The sequence below is a fragment of the Amblyomma americanum genome, chromosome 1, assembly GCF_052857255.1.
Source record: "Amblyomma americanum isolate KBUSLIRL-KWMA chromosome 1, ASM5285725v1, whole genome shotgun sequence".
NCBI lineage: Eukaryota > Metazoa > Arthropoda > Arachnida > Ixodida > Ixodidae > Amblyomma > Amblyomma americanum.
The window spans coordinates 72,397,793-72,413,896 of record NC_135497.1 but is presented as its reverse complement, the minus strand read 5'-3'; the positions used below and the strand labels follow the sequence as shown (position 1 = coordinate 72,413,896).

Here is a 16,104-nt window from a genome sequence, read left to right as displayed (position 1 = left end):
CAAAAACATAACAGACACATCAAGGCCGCTCCTACCCCCACTCTTCCACCACCACCTCTCCCTACTCATGAACCGCCGGCCAAGAAGCGAGCTGCAACACCCACTACCTCCCTGACCACACCAACCCCAATCGAGAGAACGCCAACCCTGCCTTCCAATTTCGAACAACTCATGGAGGCCAGAATTCAGGCCACAGTGCAGATGGCCATCCAGGCCTTCACAAATTGATTCGCCGACCTCACTACCTGTCTAAATTGACAAGCAATTTAAGGAGCAAGAGGCTCGCCACATGACAGCCGTGCGGCCCAAGAAGAAAGCCCGGCTCCACACTGTCTCCAACTCCTCCACGGCAAACGACAGCTTCAGTGATGGCAAGACCATGCACTAACCTCAACATATGGCAGTGGAACTGTCCAGGCTTTGGTTCCAAGCGGGGGCTGCTTCACCAGTTCCTAGCTCGGGGAGACGGCCCCAATGTGCTCGCGCTGCAAGAGCCCTCCAATCCCCTCACCTTACCCAGCTACGTGCCCATCATCCCCTTTTCTACTACACCCCCTCAGGTTGCATTTCTTGTTTGCCGTGCGCTCACAACTATCTTCCACCCCTTAGATGTCCCCGAAATGGACCATCTCCTCAGCGAACTCATGCCGCAGCGCATTCGGGATACTAGTCTTTTCATCCTCAAAGCATACAGCCACCCAAAGTGCCTGCGGCACGACTTCGACCGACTACAAGCTTGCCAAGCAAGCTGCACACAAATGCCCCCTTCTGATTGTAGGGGACTTCAACGCTGCACACACGGCCTGGGGCTACACAGCCGACAACACCAAGGGGCGCAGGGTATGGCTCGCAGCTCAGCAGGCCGGTTTCTCCCTTCTCACAGACCCCACCACCCCTATTCGCACCGGGAACAGCGTCTGTGCAGACACTACTCCTGACCTCACCTTCACCCACCGCCTCCCTCACGCTGCGTGGTGTAACATCCAGGAGAATTTGGGTAGTGATCACTACATTATCGAGATTCTCCTACAAGCAGGCCCAACACGTAGACCCTCTCGTGATGCACATCACGAAGTGGGACTTGTTCTGCACCTCCCGAGCAGCCCGCACTCTACACGCCATCTCAGACATAGCTACTTAGTGCGACCAACTCCAGCGTAACATCCACGCCGTAACTCGCCAACTCCCAGAGGACTGCCCTGCAGACGCGATGGATTCCCATCTCCTGCACCTATGGGAGGCAAAGGCGGGTATCGAACGAAGGTGGCGGCGTCAGTGCTGGAATAGAACACTCAGACGCCGGCTGGCCCGGCTTAACAAGAAGATTGAAACGCATGCTGTAACTCTCACGTCAAAATTGGGAATCCCTCTGTAACAGGCTGTATGGCAACATGAGCCTGCCCTAGACCTGGAATCTATTCTACCATCTCATTGATTCGGCTCTGCCCAAGAAACACCAGAAACACAACCTCATAAGGCTCATTCACACATCCAAGGCCTCCCTGCAGGAACTCCTTGACCAACTGATCATCGAGACGGAAGTGAGGGCAGAACTTCAGCACTTCAACGCATCCTCAGCTCCTGGCCCCGGCGGAGTGCACAACAAGGCACTCCACAACCTCGATTCCCCTCCGTCAAAGCCCTAACCGACTACTTCAACGAATGCTGGCTACGTGGCGCCCTCCCACCTCAGTGGAAAGACGCCAAAGTAGTCTTTACTACCAAAGCCGGCAAACCACTTCTACCCACTAACCTGCTTCCCATCTCTCTTATGTCGTGTGTGGGCAAGCTCATGGAGCACGTTCTCCAGACCCCGCTCAGCCGGTATTTGGAGAACAACAACCTTACGCCTTCGTGGATGTTTGGTTTCCACCCAGGCTTATCCACCCAGGACGTCTTACAACTCAAGCACCCCATCCTTGACTCCCGCGCGGGTGACACCAAGGCTATCCGCAATGTCAACATAACAAAAGCTTTAGAAAACGTTACCACGTATCCATCCTAGAAGGCCTCCACGCCCTAGGCGTAGGACCGCGGATGTACAATTACATCCGTGACTTCCTCTCCAAATGCACAGCCACATTCACCATGGGCGACCACCGGCTGTCTGGTGTCTCACTGGGAGCACGGGGAACTCCTCAGGGTGCTGTACTGTCTCCTATCCTCTTTAACATAGCCCTTCTCCAACTCCCCCACCAACTCGCCCAAATACCCGACATACATTTCAGCCTCTATGCCGACTTTCTGGGCTAATCGAGGCAGTGATGCAGACATGGAACACAACCTACAGTCGGCCCTCAACATCATCGACTCATATGCTCGCGCACGCGGCCAAGCCTGCTCCTCTTCTAAATCAGAACTCTTCTTCTACTGCCCCAGGCCGCACGACCCCGCAGACCCTCCCATCTCATTCACTCTAGGAAACCACCCCATTCCCCTGGTCTCCAAGATTCGCATCCTGGGCCTCGTCCTTCACTCCCACGGCGCGCATGGCAACGCCATCCAAACTCTCCAGACCCAAGCCCAGCAAGCCACCCGTCTCATTCGGCGTGTTGCGAACCGGCGCGCGGGTCTGTGAGAGCGGAACACTCTCCGCCTCACCCAAGCTTACATCACGAGCCGCACGGCGTACTCATTCCTCTACCTCCCCCTAAAGCAGAAGGAGCGGGACCGCATCAACGCACTCCTCAGTAGCTGCACGAAGGTTGCCCTCCGCCTACCCCCCAGCACCTCTACTACCCGGCTCCTCAACCTCGGTACCCACAACATGTTTGAGGAGCTGGCAGAAGCCACCCTAACAGCACAGCTGACTCGCCTGTCGAGTATTGCGGCAGGCCACACTCTACTCTGTCAGTTAGCCATCGCCCCTATCACCCATCCTACCGAGGAGGTTCCCCTACCTCCAGAACTACGCTCCCATCTCATCATCCTTTAAATCCCTAAGAACATACACCCCAAGCCCGACGGAGAATGCAGGGCAGCCCGCGCCAAAGAACCGCACAAGCTCTATGGCAACAGTTCTGAGGTAGCCTATGTGGACAAGGCAGCGTACTCGTCGGGCTCCCGCATGGTTCTCGCCGAATCAGGCTCAATTAATCGCACGAGGATCCGTCACCACAGACTCATCCAAAATTGCAGCGGAAGCAGCCATTGCACTTGCTCTCATCTCCACCTCTGCCACCAAAATTCTCTCCAGCCCAAAATCCGCCCTATATCCAATTTCCCCAAAGGCCTGATATCCTGCACCGTGGCTCGGCTTCTATGCTTCTGGCATCCCACCCACCCTGTAACCCTTATCTGGACCCCCGCACACGCAAGCCTCCCGGGTAACGAGGAGGCCCACTCCCTCGCCCGAGGTCTCACTTTCCGGGCCAGATGTGGACCTCCTCCACCATCCCAGGAGCATCTGCTTACGTTCAAAGACATTCTTACCTACTACCGAGATACCCGGCGCGCTTACGCACCGCCGGCTCCCTCCCTAACCTTAACTCACGTCTCCCACTGGCGTAGACTCCAGACCCCGAACTGCTCCCTACCCTATTCTCCTTCATGCCCGCTACCCCGATCAATTCCTCTCTTCATGTAAGCTCTGCGGGAAACTGGGAGACTTTCTTCACGTCCTCCTCACATGTCCTACCTTCCCACACCCCCCCTCCCCAACCACGGCGGAGTCATACTGGGAGACTCTCCTGGCCAGCTCCGCTGCTGCTGACCAGTGACGGATAATTACCGACGCCCTGAAGCGGATAGCCCTCCAAAGGCTGCCCTTTGCCCTGTAAGGGCAGCCCCCCAAGGGTTGCCTCGTGCCATGTTAGGGGGTTTGCCTCCCTCTGTACTGCTTGGCAATAAATGTTTTCCACCACCACCACATCAAGTGCCCATGGTACAGTATCTCCAAATGCTTATTAGAAGGGGGGGGGGGGGGGGGGGGGACAAATGCGTCAATCAAATCATTCAGAAGATACTCCAAAGATTAATCACTCAATTTTTCATGTCTTTTAACAAACTGTTCAAATTCTTCCTAATTCTTCCTCTGGCATTTTCTGTGTTCCCACAGTACAGCCAATGGTTGCTACCGCTCAGCCAAACGCAGCTGCGGCCGGGCAGGCAGCCGCCCAAGCCAGCAAGGCATTCATGACCAGAACAGTAGCTAGATGGCACCACTTCTCCAATATGGCAGTGCCCACGAGAAGTCTATAGAAGCCGGAGGCTCTGTCTAATAGCTTCCACTGCAAGGCCACAAGAAGCCTGCCTATCAAAGTTTTTATGTCCTGATCTTTTGGCCCGGATGACGGCACGACTAACGACCAATGCTTTAATGTCCACGTCCAGAGTCAACACGAATACAGCAGGCACACGGGAACATGACAGATACACAGACACATGACGGACAGGTCACATGAACCAGAGTGCGGAAATGTTCAGTTTCAGCTTTGGACTCGCCAAATTTTTTCAGTGACTCTTCGCTGCAGGCATGGTGTGAAAGTAAGCAAAAAATGGGTTTTGGAGTAGGATTTGCCATTTGGTGTAGCTCAGCACAGCAGTTCCACCATTGCTGGTACCTTATGTAGGATCTTGCCATGCACCAATTGGTCCAGAGTTATTAAACACTGTTTCTTCTGCATGCTAGAATATAAGTTATAGCGTTGCTGTCAGTATGGATGAGCACAGGCTCTTTAGAGGCATGTGGTATTATATGCTGGATGGCAGAAAAACAGAAGTAAGACCGGTCATATCTGACAATAAGAAATTTGGTACAATCTATTTTAAATGTACAAAGAATGCTGAACTGAAACACAATATAACATACATAGCTCAGTCTGCTGAGAGAGAAATAGTGGACACTGCAGTAGATAGTGGCAGCTTTGGTAACAGTAACAGTGTGCATTGCAGCAAAAATCAAAACAAAAAGAAGAACTTCAAAACTATTACAGTGCGCCCTATTAGAAGGTAGTCCAGAAATAAACCATGAGGACAGGCTGAAGGGAAATGAAACATGTATGTGTTTTACCTAATGTGTGAGGAAAGGGTGCAGTTAGAATGCAAGCTGAAAGCAGTTCTGTTGGGCATGCACACACAACTGAACCTACTGCTCTGTAAGTAGTAGCTAAATATGAGGGCAGATAGCCTGGCCCTCACACCATTTGTTCTGCTCATCCTCCAGGCCCCATGGTTTGTTCACGTATGTAAAGTCAGTGTCAGACTTCTGCAGAGTGCTCAAGCGGTACACTGCTCTGCAAACAAAGCAAAACCTAGCCACAGCTGCCAGATTTAACAGGCAACACTTGTGCAAAAGTAGAGCCACACAGACTAAAAGCCAGGTAAACATGAGCATGTTAACCAAAAACCATTAGCCGCAGTCTAATTTCGCTTTATGCAGCCTCCCACACACTGCTCGAGCACCCTTCACAAGTGTCATGCCAAATTCACGTTCACGTTACCATCTCCACAAAAAGAAAATGCTCCTCCCTTAAATACCGACAACTCCACTTGCTTATACTTCATTTCATAAATCAGGTGCAACGCTGTGTAATGTACAGAAGTAGTCTGCGAGAAAAAATAAAGGGAGAGGTGCTACTCCGCGCTTATTCCGTGGCCGAGTGATCTACGGCATGATAAGGCGACAGCTTTTGTAGTCTAGCAATAAACATGCCTTTACTCAAGCCGATGACGCATGTATCATGTAATAAGCCTGCAGACAAAGCATTTACTGCTTTTCGCTCACCACAAGGAGCGCACTACTTTTTGATCATGGATGCAGACAAGCGCAAGCGAGGGTGCTATCTTTGGCAGCATTGTACCTGAAGTATGAAACAGAGTATAGACAGCAATCATTCCAGATCACTCCTGCTACAGGCAGGTGGACAGCAGCATATGGCTGCTGTATGTTATCTCTGCAGTGCTAATGTGCTTCTTAGTTATATATAAAGCTTAGTTTTTAAATGCCAATACACCACTACAATTTTATCGAAACAAGCCAAAACAAAATCAAGGATACCTTCTAGTGAGCCACATCCTACTTTGCAGCAGCAATGGTAACCCCAGGAGGAGAGTTTCACTATACTTTCAAATTGCCTTCCTACCAAAAGCTCCGCCCATGCAAGATTGCAAAGCACAGTAGCTCCCTTACTTTTGCAGTCTTCCTGGAGGCCTTCTTCTTAGTCTTCTTGTCTGGTAACTGTTCTGCAGAAGGGGCAGGTACAACTGTAGCTTCATTCTGTTTTGGTTCTTCTGTGACCAATAGTTTCACAGGTGCAGCAGAAGTGCCAACAGAGGCTGTCGACACACATTCTTTGGCACTGGTACCAACACCTGGTAACACGTGGTGCTCAGTAGATAGTGGCTTTTTCCATTCAGTAGATGTAGATGCAGCTAGCGGCTCCTCGAACAGGGTAAATGCAGGTGAAGATGCCCACGCAGCCAAATGTAGCAGCTCTCTGATCTCGGCAGGTGTCAATGCAGATGTAGCTAATAGCTCTGGTTCGTTGCAACGGCTAGCTGCAGATGGTGGCTTATTGCACTGAGTACATCCATGTGCAGATGGCTGTCCCCTGCACCCAGTGCACTCATCCGCAAATGCAACTAAAGGCCTTCTGCACTCATCTTGAGCAGCAACATCCAGGTTAAACCCCAGATCTGTGAAATAATGTTCACTGTTTCATGCCCTGATCAAACACCCTTGAACCAACACTGCACCACAATTCAAGTGGAACCTACCTTCTAGCTCAAAGGCCTTGATGAACACGTTCAGCATTTCACGCTGAAACATTAAAAAAAGGGACAGAAGTAATGCTCAGCATTTTATAGTGTTTACCAAAATTTTTTAAATATATAGATGCTCTAATAGAATGGGAAAAAGAGAAAAATAAGGCCAGTACTATGAAACAGTCATTTTTAGGGATATCGCTTTCAGTGCACCCCTATCTGGTGGAACATGGAAAGCAAAAGTAGAGTAAAGATTTCTAAGCAAGCACTGCCTGTGAACGTTAAACATTCTTTGTCAATAATGTGCACTGATATCCACCACAAAGCAGTTTCCTGCAAATTACTTTTAAAACTATCAAACAACTGTGTTGCTGAGAGCTGTGATGTTGGTCCTATCATCACTGCACTGCTCTTGTCTTATGCCAAGAGTCTCATTTCAACGCCACTTTAGGAGCCAAATATAGGTGCAGACCGTGCAATTGAATGAAGAGAAAATTTGACAGAGTGGACTCCCCATGATATTGTGCAGGAATGCCTCACTGTTTCAAGGTGCTATGCCAAACAATGCCACATTAGAATGAATGCAATTTAGTCAATCCTACTGTTAAACACTAAACACACGAGGCAATAATTCATGGTGACATGCCACACGATATCTTTGCGTGATGGGTTGGTAGCCACTGAACCATTTCTATTTTACCTTTTCCACATTAGTTTCAACTCCACTTAAGCAGCCAAACATAGGCATAGACCATGCAAGTGAATACAGTGAGGATATCAAATTTGACAGAGCAGACTGCAGACACAACACTGTGCAGGAATGCCTCACTGTTGCAAGGTGCTACGCCAAACACTGCGTCATATTAGAATGAATGTAATTTCTTTAAACCACTGTTAAGCCCCAAATGCATCAGGCAATAATTCGAGGCAACAAGCCTCGAATTGTTGCCTTTCTCTAATTGCTGTGCCTTTCAGGCACAACAATTAGAAAAAGTGACAAAACGCAAACCATTTACGATGCTTAGGTTTTCAAGAAATTGGTCTGTGTGCTAACACACAAATATGTCGGCACAAAGCGGCAACACTCACTGATGTCAGGCATTTGTCAATGGAGTCTCGCCCTTCGGTCAGTACGATGTACGACCTGCACAGCATATCAAATTTCTGCAAGAGGAAAGAAGAAGTTAGAAAGTATGGGGAAGTCACCACAAGCAAAGTAGGCCTGTAGAGACAGGCAAAAAAATGAAACAAAAAAATGCACGCACGCACCCGGATAGAGCGTCGGTCAGCATGATGTTTGCTTGGGTGCCATTTGAGTGCCAGCTTCTGGTACCTCTTTTGTATGTCTTGTGGTGATGGATCTGCAGTAACAGAATTAGCAGAGAATGTGGCCACCTTAAACTGAAATACGGAAAATCACATTGTAATGCAATACTAAAAGCTTCTTTCCTTCCCTGCACGAGAAATAAGATACCAACAGAAGCCATAAAATTACAAAAATTATAACAGTCAGCAATATGCACTACTGCAATAAAATAAGAACAAAAAACTTGTACTTGATGCCAACTCAATGCACATATAAGACGATACCATAAAATTCAAATACATAAGATTATGAAGCCAAAGCAATTTCAAGTCTCAAGCCAAACTTTTTGAAACAGGCAAATTGCCACAGGCCAATAAATTGTTAATCCTTGTGAAGTTATGAGCATCCCACTTATCCCATATAACACTAAAAATCAAACAGTTCCCCTTCTTTGCCTGCCAAAAGTGCACATTGCTCTCCACTGCAACACAGAATGGCCAAAATAACAGACAGGAAACTGGGTAACCACCTCACCCCTCCACCCACTTTCCCATGGCTACTTCACAAAACAGTGCATTCAGAATATATAAACATGCTTCTAGGCAGACATGCATTACTTGAGCACTCGACTCACGTTACTGTATACTCCATCCTATAACTAACTTGCAGCACTACCAAAGGCAGAGGCCTTCTCAGCCAATCAGGTGAGCGCATTAACCGTGTTCCTCCGCGCCTGGTCGTCTGCGTGTTTGCTTGCTGCGTGCATAGATACAGTTAGAAGAGTATAAATCGATGCTGTCTACATACCATTTGTCACATTTGCCGTTTGTCGCATTTGCACTTTTGGTTAAGTGCATGCAAACAGAGGTGTAACGCTAAGTTTAGCCTAGTGGCGCCATCTGGTTATGGGAACGAGAAGCATTTTTGTCAACAAACCAAAGCTCTTCTTTAGGACTACAAGCGACAGAATCGTCACTCTAAATAAAAAATAAATCTAATTCATTTTTAAGCGAAAGTCCGCTACCCCATTTATGGCCAATGAACGTACTGAAAACGGCAGTAGCAACAACAAATTCAGTCCAAGGCGAGAGGCCTTGCCTCGAAGGGTGCCTTCATTTTGGAAAAGATGTCTTATAGCATGCAAGATTCACGCACAACAAACTTGGGAAAAAGCGTACGTACCATGAGCGTACGTTAAGAATCGATATGAGATTGCGTTTGGCGCGTGTGAACTTTAAAGGGGCCCCAAAACACATTTTCAGTGCATTGTTTTGCCTGTTGGTTGCATAGAATGAGTTATAGTGATGCTATTAGCATCGGTCGTACCGCGTATACTTGGGTTTTAATATTTTAATTAGCTCGCAAAAACAAATTCGTAGCGCTGACGGTGTCACCATACAGTGGCGGTTTTTAGCAGCGGATATGACATCACTTTGTGCGAGCTTGATGATTGGACAAAGAGTAAATATACTGCAAATTACGTTAATAACTAGCGATACGTTTTGCCAAGTTTTGTGTTTTATATTACATTAACAAAACCAACTTGTTTGCCCTAGATAAAAGCACTCGAAATCAAGTAAAATAAAAGCACGCCACCAGAGGCACTGGCTACTTTCTGCATCGAAGGACTATGCGCCTCTTTGTAAACATCCTACGACCTAGCACTAAACACTTATGGCTACTCTCTATGTATCTGAGAGCGGCTTTGCAGAATCGATCCAATCGAGCCATTGCACTCTACAAGCGTTAGTTTCGGTCCCAAGGAAGGAAGCGTTCGTTTCACATTCAGCAGGCAGTGCGCATCGTCAGCTCGTGGAGAATCACTGGGCGGTGGCGCCAGATGGCACCACGTTCCCGTCAACAGCGTGCGCTCCTTCATCGCCGTGGCCAACCAGCGCGCTAGGAGCGACGGGCGATGGTTGGCGGTAAGCAGTAGCGGTAGGCGCTACGCTAAATGTGTCTGATATCTTGCGCAGGCTGTCACACCGTCGCAGTATCTCGCGCTCGAGTTCAAATCCATAAGTAAGGGAACGTCGCTGATCAATGGTCCCTTCTGCGCCGTCGACATGACGGTGATGCATCGCTGGGTCAGCTAGGCGTTCACATGGTTGTTGTAACCATGCAAACGGTGCTGCCAGCCTTGGCATGAACGAGTTAGAGAACAGGCAACCATGGAGTGCAAACTTCCGCCAAGTGCTAAGATAGGCTGTTTTGATTGGTTGCCCTGAGTGTCGTCATTGGGAGAGTGAAATGGGAATGGGAAGCTACGCGAAAATAGAGTTGAGGGCAGCATTTTGTTTGCTTGTATTTTGAAATTTCTTCATTGAATAACTCCCATTCCTATGCATCAATTCTCGTAATTCTTTTTGAGTCAGCATCTGTGCAACATAAAGAATCCATCTGAAGCATAACCGGCATCCGTTCACGCGGTGTTTCGCAGCCCCTTTAAAGCACCCTGTCGCATGTGCCGTATGCCTATTTCATATTAGTGCTACATCCCGTAGCGCCAGAACGCTGCCTGGGCACTCATCGCAGCTTTGGTAGCGCTGCGAGGAACTACTGGGATGGAATATATTTTTAGGTGGTGCTAGACTTTTATAAAAAAATCGATTTTCAAATTCTGCAACCTTCTGATAGAGCTCATGATGAAAAACAGCATGTAAGGAATACGAAAGACAAAGAGGACGACGCAGACAAGCATTATTTTGCTCCAGAAACTTGAACCAACTAGTCTAACTATCAGTATTGCTTCTGATGCAGCATTTTTTCGATCTCAGAAAATATGTTAGTGGCATTTGCGACTTCAAAAATACTTTTATGATTCTTCTTTATCGCCACGTGGAGCAGAAAAGTGAGAATTTCTCTCAAAAAGCATTTTTTGAGGTTTATGCACCTTTTTCTTAGGAACTATGTAGCATAAGCTAACAAAATTCGTCGCAGATTTCAATCAATGCCTTTTACATTAATGAAAGTGGGATCAATAGCCTAGACAGTTTGTAATTTTATGACTAGAAAAAACCATTCATGGACGCCAATTTTATTGCACCGAGAAAGAAAAAAAAAACAATCTATTTCTTCCTCAAAGTGCACAATTCTAGTCCCAGTTGTGTTGAATGAACGCTACTACTTTCACACAGTATTTCACAACTCTGCACCCAGTAGAGTTTCAGATAAGGTACATTAGTGTAAAAAAAAAAAACAACTCAAGACAATATTTTAATCTACTTCTGAACTCTAATGTAAGCTGCATCAATTTAGAAGATTGCTATCAAATTCATAGCCATTGCTTTTATTGTAACTGCTTTAAAGCCAATTCATTACAACCATTTTCAAAGCCTCACCCGACCTTAAGTACATTTAATCTAAGGATTACTGTAACCTAATTACAGTAGATTGCCTTTAAAATGGATGTGACCTGTTATTGCAAACATGTTTTGGCTTATCACAAGTGCAGATTAAAAAGTGCCCCAAATACAAGGTTGTGTGTGAGCACACGGGCATTGTTAGCAAACCAGGAATGAGACCAACATAAAAGAAGAGAAATTTGCAAGAAAACATTCAGTAAGCATTCTGGAAAACAAATAAGATTGGTTTGGTTTATATGGGTTTAACGTCCCAAAGCGACTCAGGCTATGAGAGACGCCGTAGTGAAGGGCTCCGGAAATTTCGACCACCTGGGGTTCTTTAACGTGCACTGACATCGCACAGTACACGGGCCTCTAGAATTTCGCCTCCATTGAAATTCCACCGCCGCGGCCGGGATCGAACCCGCGTCTTTCGGGCCAGCAGCCGAGCGCCATAACCACTCAGCCACCGCGGCGGCTGGAAAACAAATAAGAAAGCTCACGCAAAACCCTAGGTCAAATATGCAACAGTAATGGGATCAAAACTGCTTTTTTTTTCGCAAAGGAGGCCTTGTGCCTAGTGTTTGCTAAAGACTGCTCAAAACCCTCATGTTCCTGGAGAACCTTGCTGCACTCAAAAGTCAAAACAACAGAATGCACCTACTAACATGCTACATATAAGGCCACCTGCAAATCGCCAGAGATCTCTGCCAGTCTAGAATGTCTGCCCGTACAAATGCATTCAAATAAGAGCTTGTACAAAAGTTACTGATACAAGCATTTGGTTCATGCAGATTATGATAGTGTTTTTTTTTTTATGGCGCATGGGCATCTCTGCGGCCAAAGAGCACCATGGCACAAGGTATTTTTGTTTGCTAAAGGTGGGGCCAAAGACCCATTTCCCAAGCATTTCACCCTGATTAAGTCGGGCACCAGGCCAGGGGAAGCTTGCACCCACTGTATCACCGGTGGGTGCCCAGCGGCAATGGGAATCAAACCCGTCCCCTCCCACATTCGAAGAAGATGCTCAACTGCTATACCACCGCTGCGGTCATGGTTCATGCAGAAGCATGCATGCATGCAGAGTGGTTCATGTAAGTATTTGCATGTACCACTCTGTACAAGTTAAAATGATTCAGCTGTCATTCTGCATACATTTGTGATCACTGCTCATTTCTTCATATACTGGATAATTATTTAAAACTCAATATACACATTCAGCATCTACAGAAAAAAAAAAAACCTTTCCTTTTGTGGGATTAACATTCTTCTAGAGGTACAACATTACTTTATTTATAATAAGCTCCGACAAGTCTCCAACAACAATTTTTTTTTAATTTCATGGTTTGTGGTTTGGTTTATGGGGTTTAACGTCCTAAAGCGAGTCAGGCTATTAGGGCTGGCGCAGTGGAGGGTTACGGATAATCTCGATCACCTGGGGTTCTTTAACATGCCCTGACATCTAAAGGTACACTGGCCTCCAGCACTTCACCCCCATCAAAACGCAACCGCAATGGCCCCGATCGAACCCGTGTCTTTCGGGTCAGCAGCTGAGCACCATAACCACTGAGCCACTGCAGCAGCTTTTTTTTTTATTTCAAACCAACGTCGAAGCCAGCTCGACTCCTTCCTCAGGGATGACTGGGGGCTGTGGCTAGCGTCTTTAAGTATACATGGTGGGGCAGCAGGGAGCCGAAAGAGGGTTTCTCTCTTAAACATTCTCTGTATCTCAGATCAGGGGTAGATTCATGGGTCACTCTTGGAGGGGGTGGTCCCATTTGCACTACGCATTTGTTGGACTCTTTTCATCAACAAAAAAAAAATAAAAAATGGTGGTCAGCATGGCTTTCCTGTCTAAAATTTCTTGCCTAGAGGCCGGCAGGTGGGAACACCCCCTCCCCCATAAATGCACCCCTCTCAGATCTCATAAAGGTCTATCTTTACATATTTGTATACCATGTGACAAGCAACTAATACTCTTCAGTAGTTTAACATGTGAGAACTAAGTAATCGTGATCTAAAAATTTTCATTGCAGTACAGCTGAATACTTTCAGTAGTTGGTATCAAATACCATATTCAAGGTGTTGGATTCTCTCTAATCAAGCTCTGGTACTATTGAAATGATTGGGTTCCCTCTAATCAAGCTGTGGAATTCTTTGCCTCATAGCATTAATTCAGCATAATCCTTGCTCCCATTTAAATGCAAATTTTGCTCATTCATTTCTGACTGTTAATATACTATAATATTTTAGAGCCTTAGGATCTCTTCATGTCTATTGCTTTGTCTCTGGAGTCTTTAATTATCAGTGTTTTTGATGTCTGAATATAGTTACCTAATACTTTTCCTTAACTGCCACTAAAATTTTCGTAATGACATGTACAGCTGCCCGGGTTTATTTTCCTCTGCATTTCATTTCAGAGGTCCCACTACAGTGCCCAACTTTAGAACCTATTTCTGAATCTTTGTGTCTATTTTTACACTTTCTACATTTTTTTCATGAATTTCGAAGTATTAACCTCTTTATTCTGCATCCAGTACAGAAACTTCAGACAAAGGTACAAAGAATTCAGCTTAACACAATTCATTTAAAAGAAAGTCGATTGCACTTTCTTGCAGCAACTTGTGTCCATGAAGATACTTGTGAGTTGCTTTTTTTTTTTTTAGTAAGCAGGTACAGGGGTGGTCAAAAGTTCCCAGGCTGCTCCGACCGAGCCAGGAGCGTCTGCTCTCCGCTGTCGCGGCGCTGCCATTGCATGCAAGCCTGGGCGTGCCGGCTTCGAGAGTGTACGCTGAGAGAGCGCGAGTCCGTTTCTCTTTCTTGCTCCTCTAGATAACAAAGCTGCAAAAAAGCTAGTGGGGCTTGTGCCTGAACAGTGCGACATTGAACTGCGCTTCGATTGAGCTCGTGGCTTAGAAGATGACAATTTCCCAGAACGCAGAATGCTGGCGGGCATACTTTGTTAGACTCCGTGTGCTTCTCCGTGCCTTCCTGCTTCCTGGAGCACGATATCATGCGTTTGCGTTCACATGAGCTGGTTTGCTCCTCTGTGAGCCATCTGCCTGACTTCTCACATGCCATATTCTTACGCCTTTGTTTTCTTTTCTGGAAATTCACTACATACGGACGTGGTGAGAGCCTGGAGTGCGGAATGTTTGCTTATGATGCCGAGGAATTCACGCTTGCTGCTATGTTTTCAGCGCTTTGTTGTGAGCCGTATGTTAATGAGTGAGTTTGATTAGATCCTCTGTGCAAGCAACACAGCTTAACTCACCATGTGCTGAAGCCGCTATAGAACGTGCTGTGGACACTTTTGCGAAATCTTTCGTGTGCTCCTATGCAGTACGCTCGATCTATCAATGCTACTTTTTCGGCGCCCATGCTGGTCCCTCTGTGCTCACGAGACGGGAAAAAGGACAGAGTCAACATGTCAATAAAATAGATGCTCATCGTGTACGAGGCTAACCACAAGCATCATATGGCCAGTTAAGGTGCTGACACTACGCGTGATGTTCTTGCAACTGTTCTCTCCGTTTTGCGAGCTTGTTGTGTGATGTCAACATTGATTCTTCATCGGAGAGGAGGGAAATGTAGCTGTGCTGCAACACCTGCCTGTGCCTGGATGCCTATGCTTTTGGTGTCGCGGTAGTGCTGCCGCGCTATCTTCGCCCAAGCCTATGGCGCTCCACTCAATGGAAAGAGTGAATGATTTGGCTCTCCTGGTACAATCTTACGCATCTCTAGAGCATGGACAAGGGATGGTAATCATACGCGCGACATTGCTGCAAGAAAACTGCTTGCACGTTTGCATAGCAATGAACAGTGATAAAGGGGCCTAGGATTTTATTTTTTTGCTATCTCAAAGATAGCTTTTCTGTATGGAAGATATTTCAGCCGTTGGTCCTACCTTCACGCGTCATTCACTTTCTGCCGGCGCTTCGAGAAGTAGGCGCTATCTTTTCGACAGCAAAATACGTCTGATGCTTCGGTCGTCGTGCATTCTTTACTGTGCAATACAGGGGTGACGACGCAGAAGTGCAAGCGAAACCACTGCAGCAACGTCGTGTTTGTATTTATCGCCTGTAGTCCATACGCACCGGATGCGTCAGATTAGCTGCAGAAGGGCAAAAAGATTTGCTCCATGTCATGAACAGAGCTTGCCATGCTCGAACGCCGAGAGCTCGACAGTGCGAGCGCAACACCACCCGCGAATACAGCTAAGCTGAGACAGGGCGTCACATCACACCAGCTTTTTCTCCCACTCCAGTGAAGAAACAATGCGGACATTACGCGACAAGCACGCAAAGAGAGCTAGAGAACAGTTGTGAGAACACCATGCACAGTCTAACACCTTAAGTCACATCACACCAGCTTTTTCTCCCACTCCAGTGAAGAAACAATGCGGACATTACGCGACAAGCACGCAAAGAGAGCCAGAGAACAGTTGTGAGAACACCATGCACAGTCTAACACCTTAATTGGCCATATGATCCCTTTGAGCTTATACCCTTTTATTTCCTAACATTATGGCACATGAGTTCTCTTCTCCGTCTCGTGCTCTTCAGCACAGAGAAACTCGTGCAAGCACCGAAAGCGTTGCTGTAATAGACCGAACGTTCTGCACAGGAGCGTACGAAATAATTAGCCAAAGCGTCAACAACATATGCCAGCTGCTCCAGCACCGCAGCTTCTTTTCCAGCGTTATGTGTGCAGAGGCTCCGAATTCACCCATTAACACAAAGCTTAGGA

The 16,104-nt window shown here is 47.0% G+C and overlaps 1 protein-coding gene across 4 annotated transcripts in view; it reads right to left on the bottom strand.

The window, feature by feature from the left end:
* The window catches only part of LOC144113010 (uncharacterized), a 79,196-nt gene that overhangs the window by 60,906 nt on the left and 2,186 nt on the right, over window positions 1-16,104 (bottom strand). For 3 of the 4 annotated variants that reach the window (XM_077645876.1, XM_077645874.1, XM_077645875.1), the window contains exons 2-5: window positions 7,975-8,066; window positions 7,795-7,869; window positions 6,718-6,760; window positions 6,131-6,636 (exon numbers count right to left, since the gene is read on the bottom strand). In XM_077645876.1, the coding sequence (XP_077502002.1) occupies window positions 6,131-6,636; window positions 6,718-6,760; window positions 7,795-7,869; window positions 7,975-8,066 (716 nt within the window). Of the gene's footprint in view, window positions 1-6,130; window positions 6,637-6,717; window positions 6,761-7,794; window positions 7,870-7,974; window positions 8,067-8,818; window positions 8,911-16,104 lie in introns of all 4 variants that reach the window. The other variant, XM_077645877.1, reaches the window with a different exon arrangement.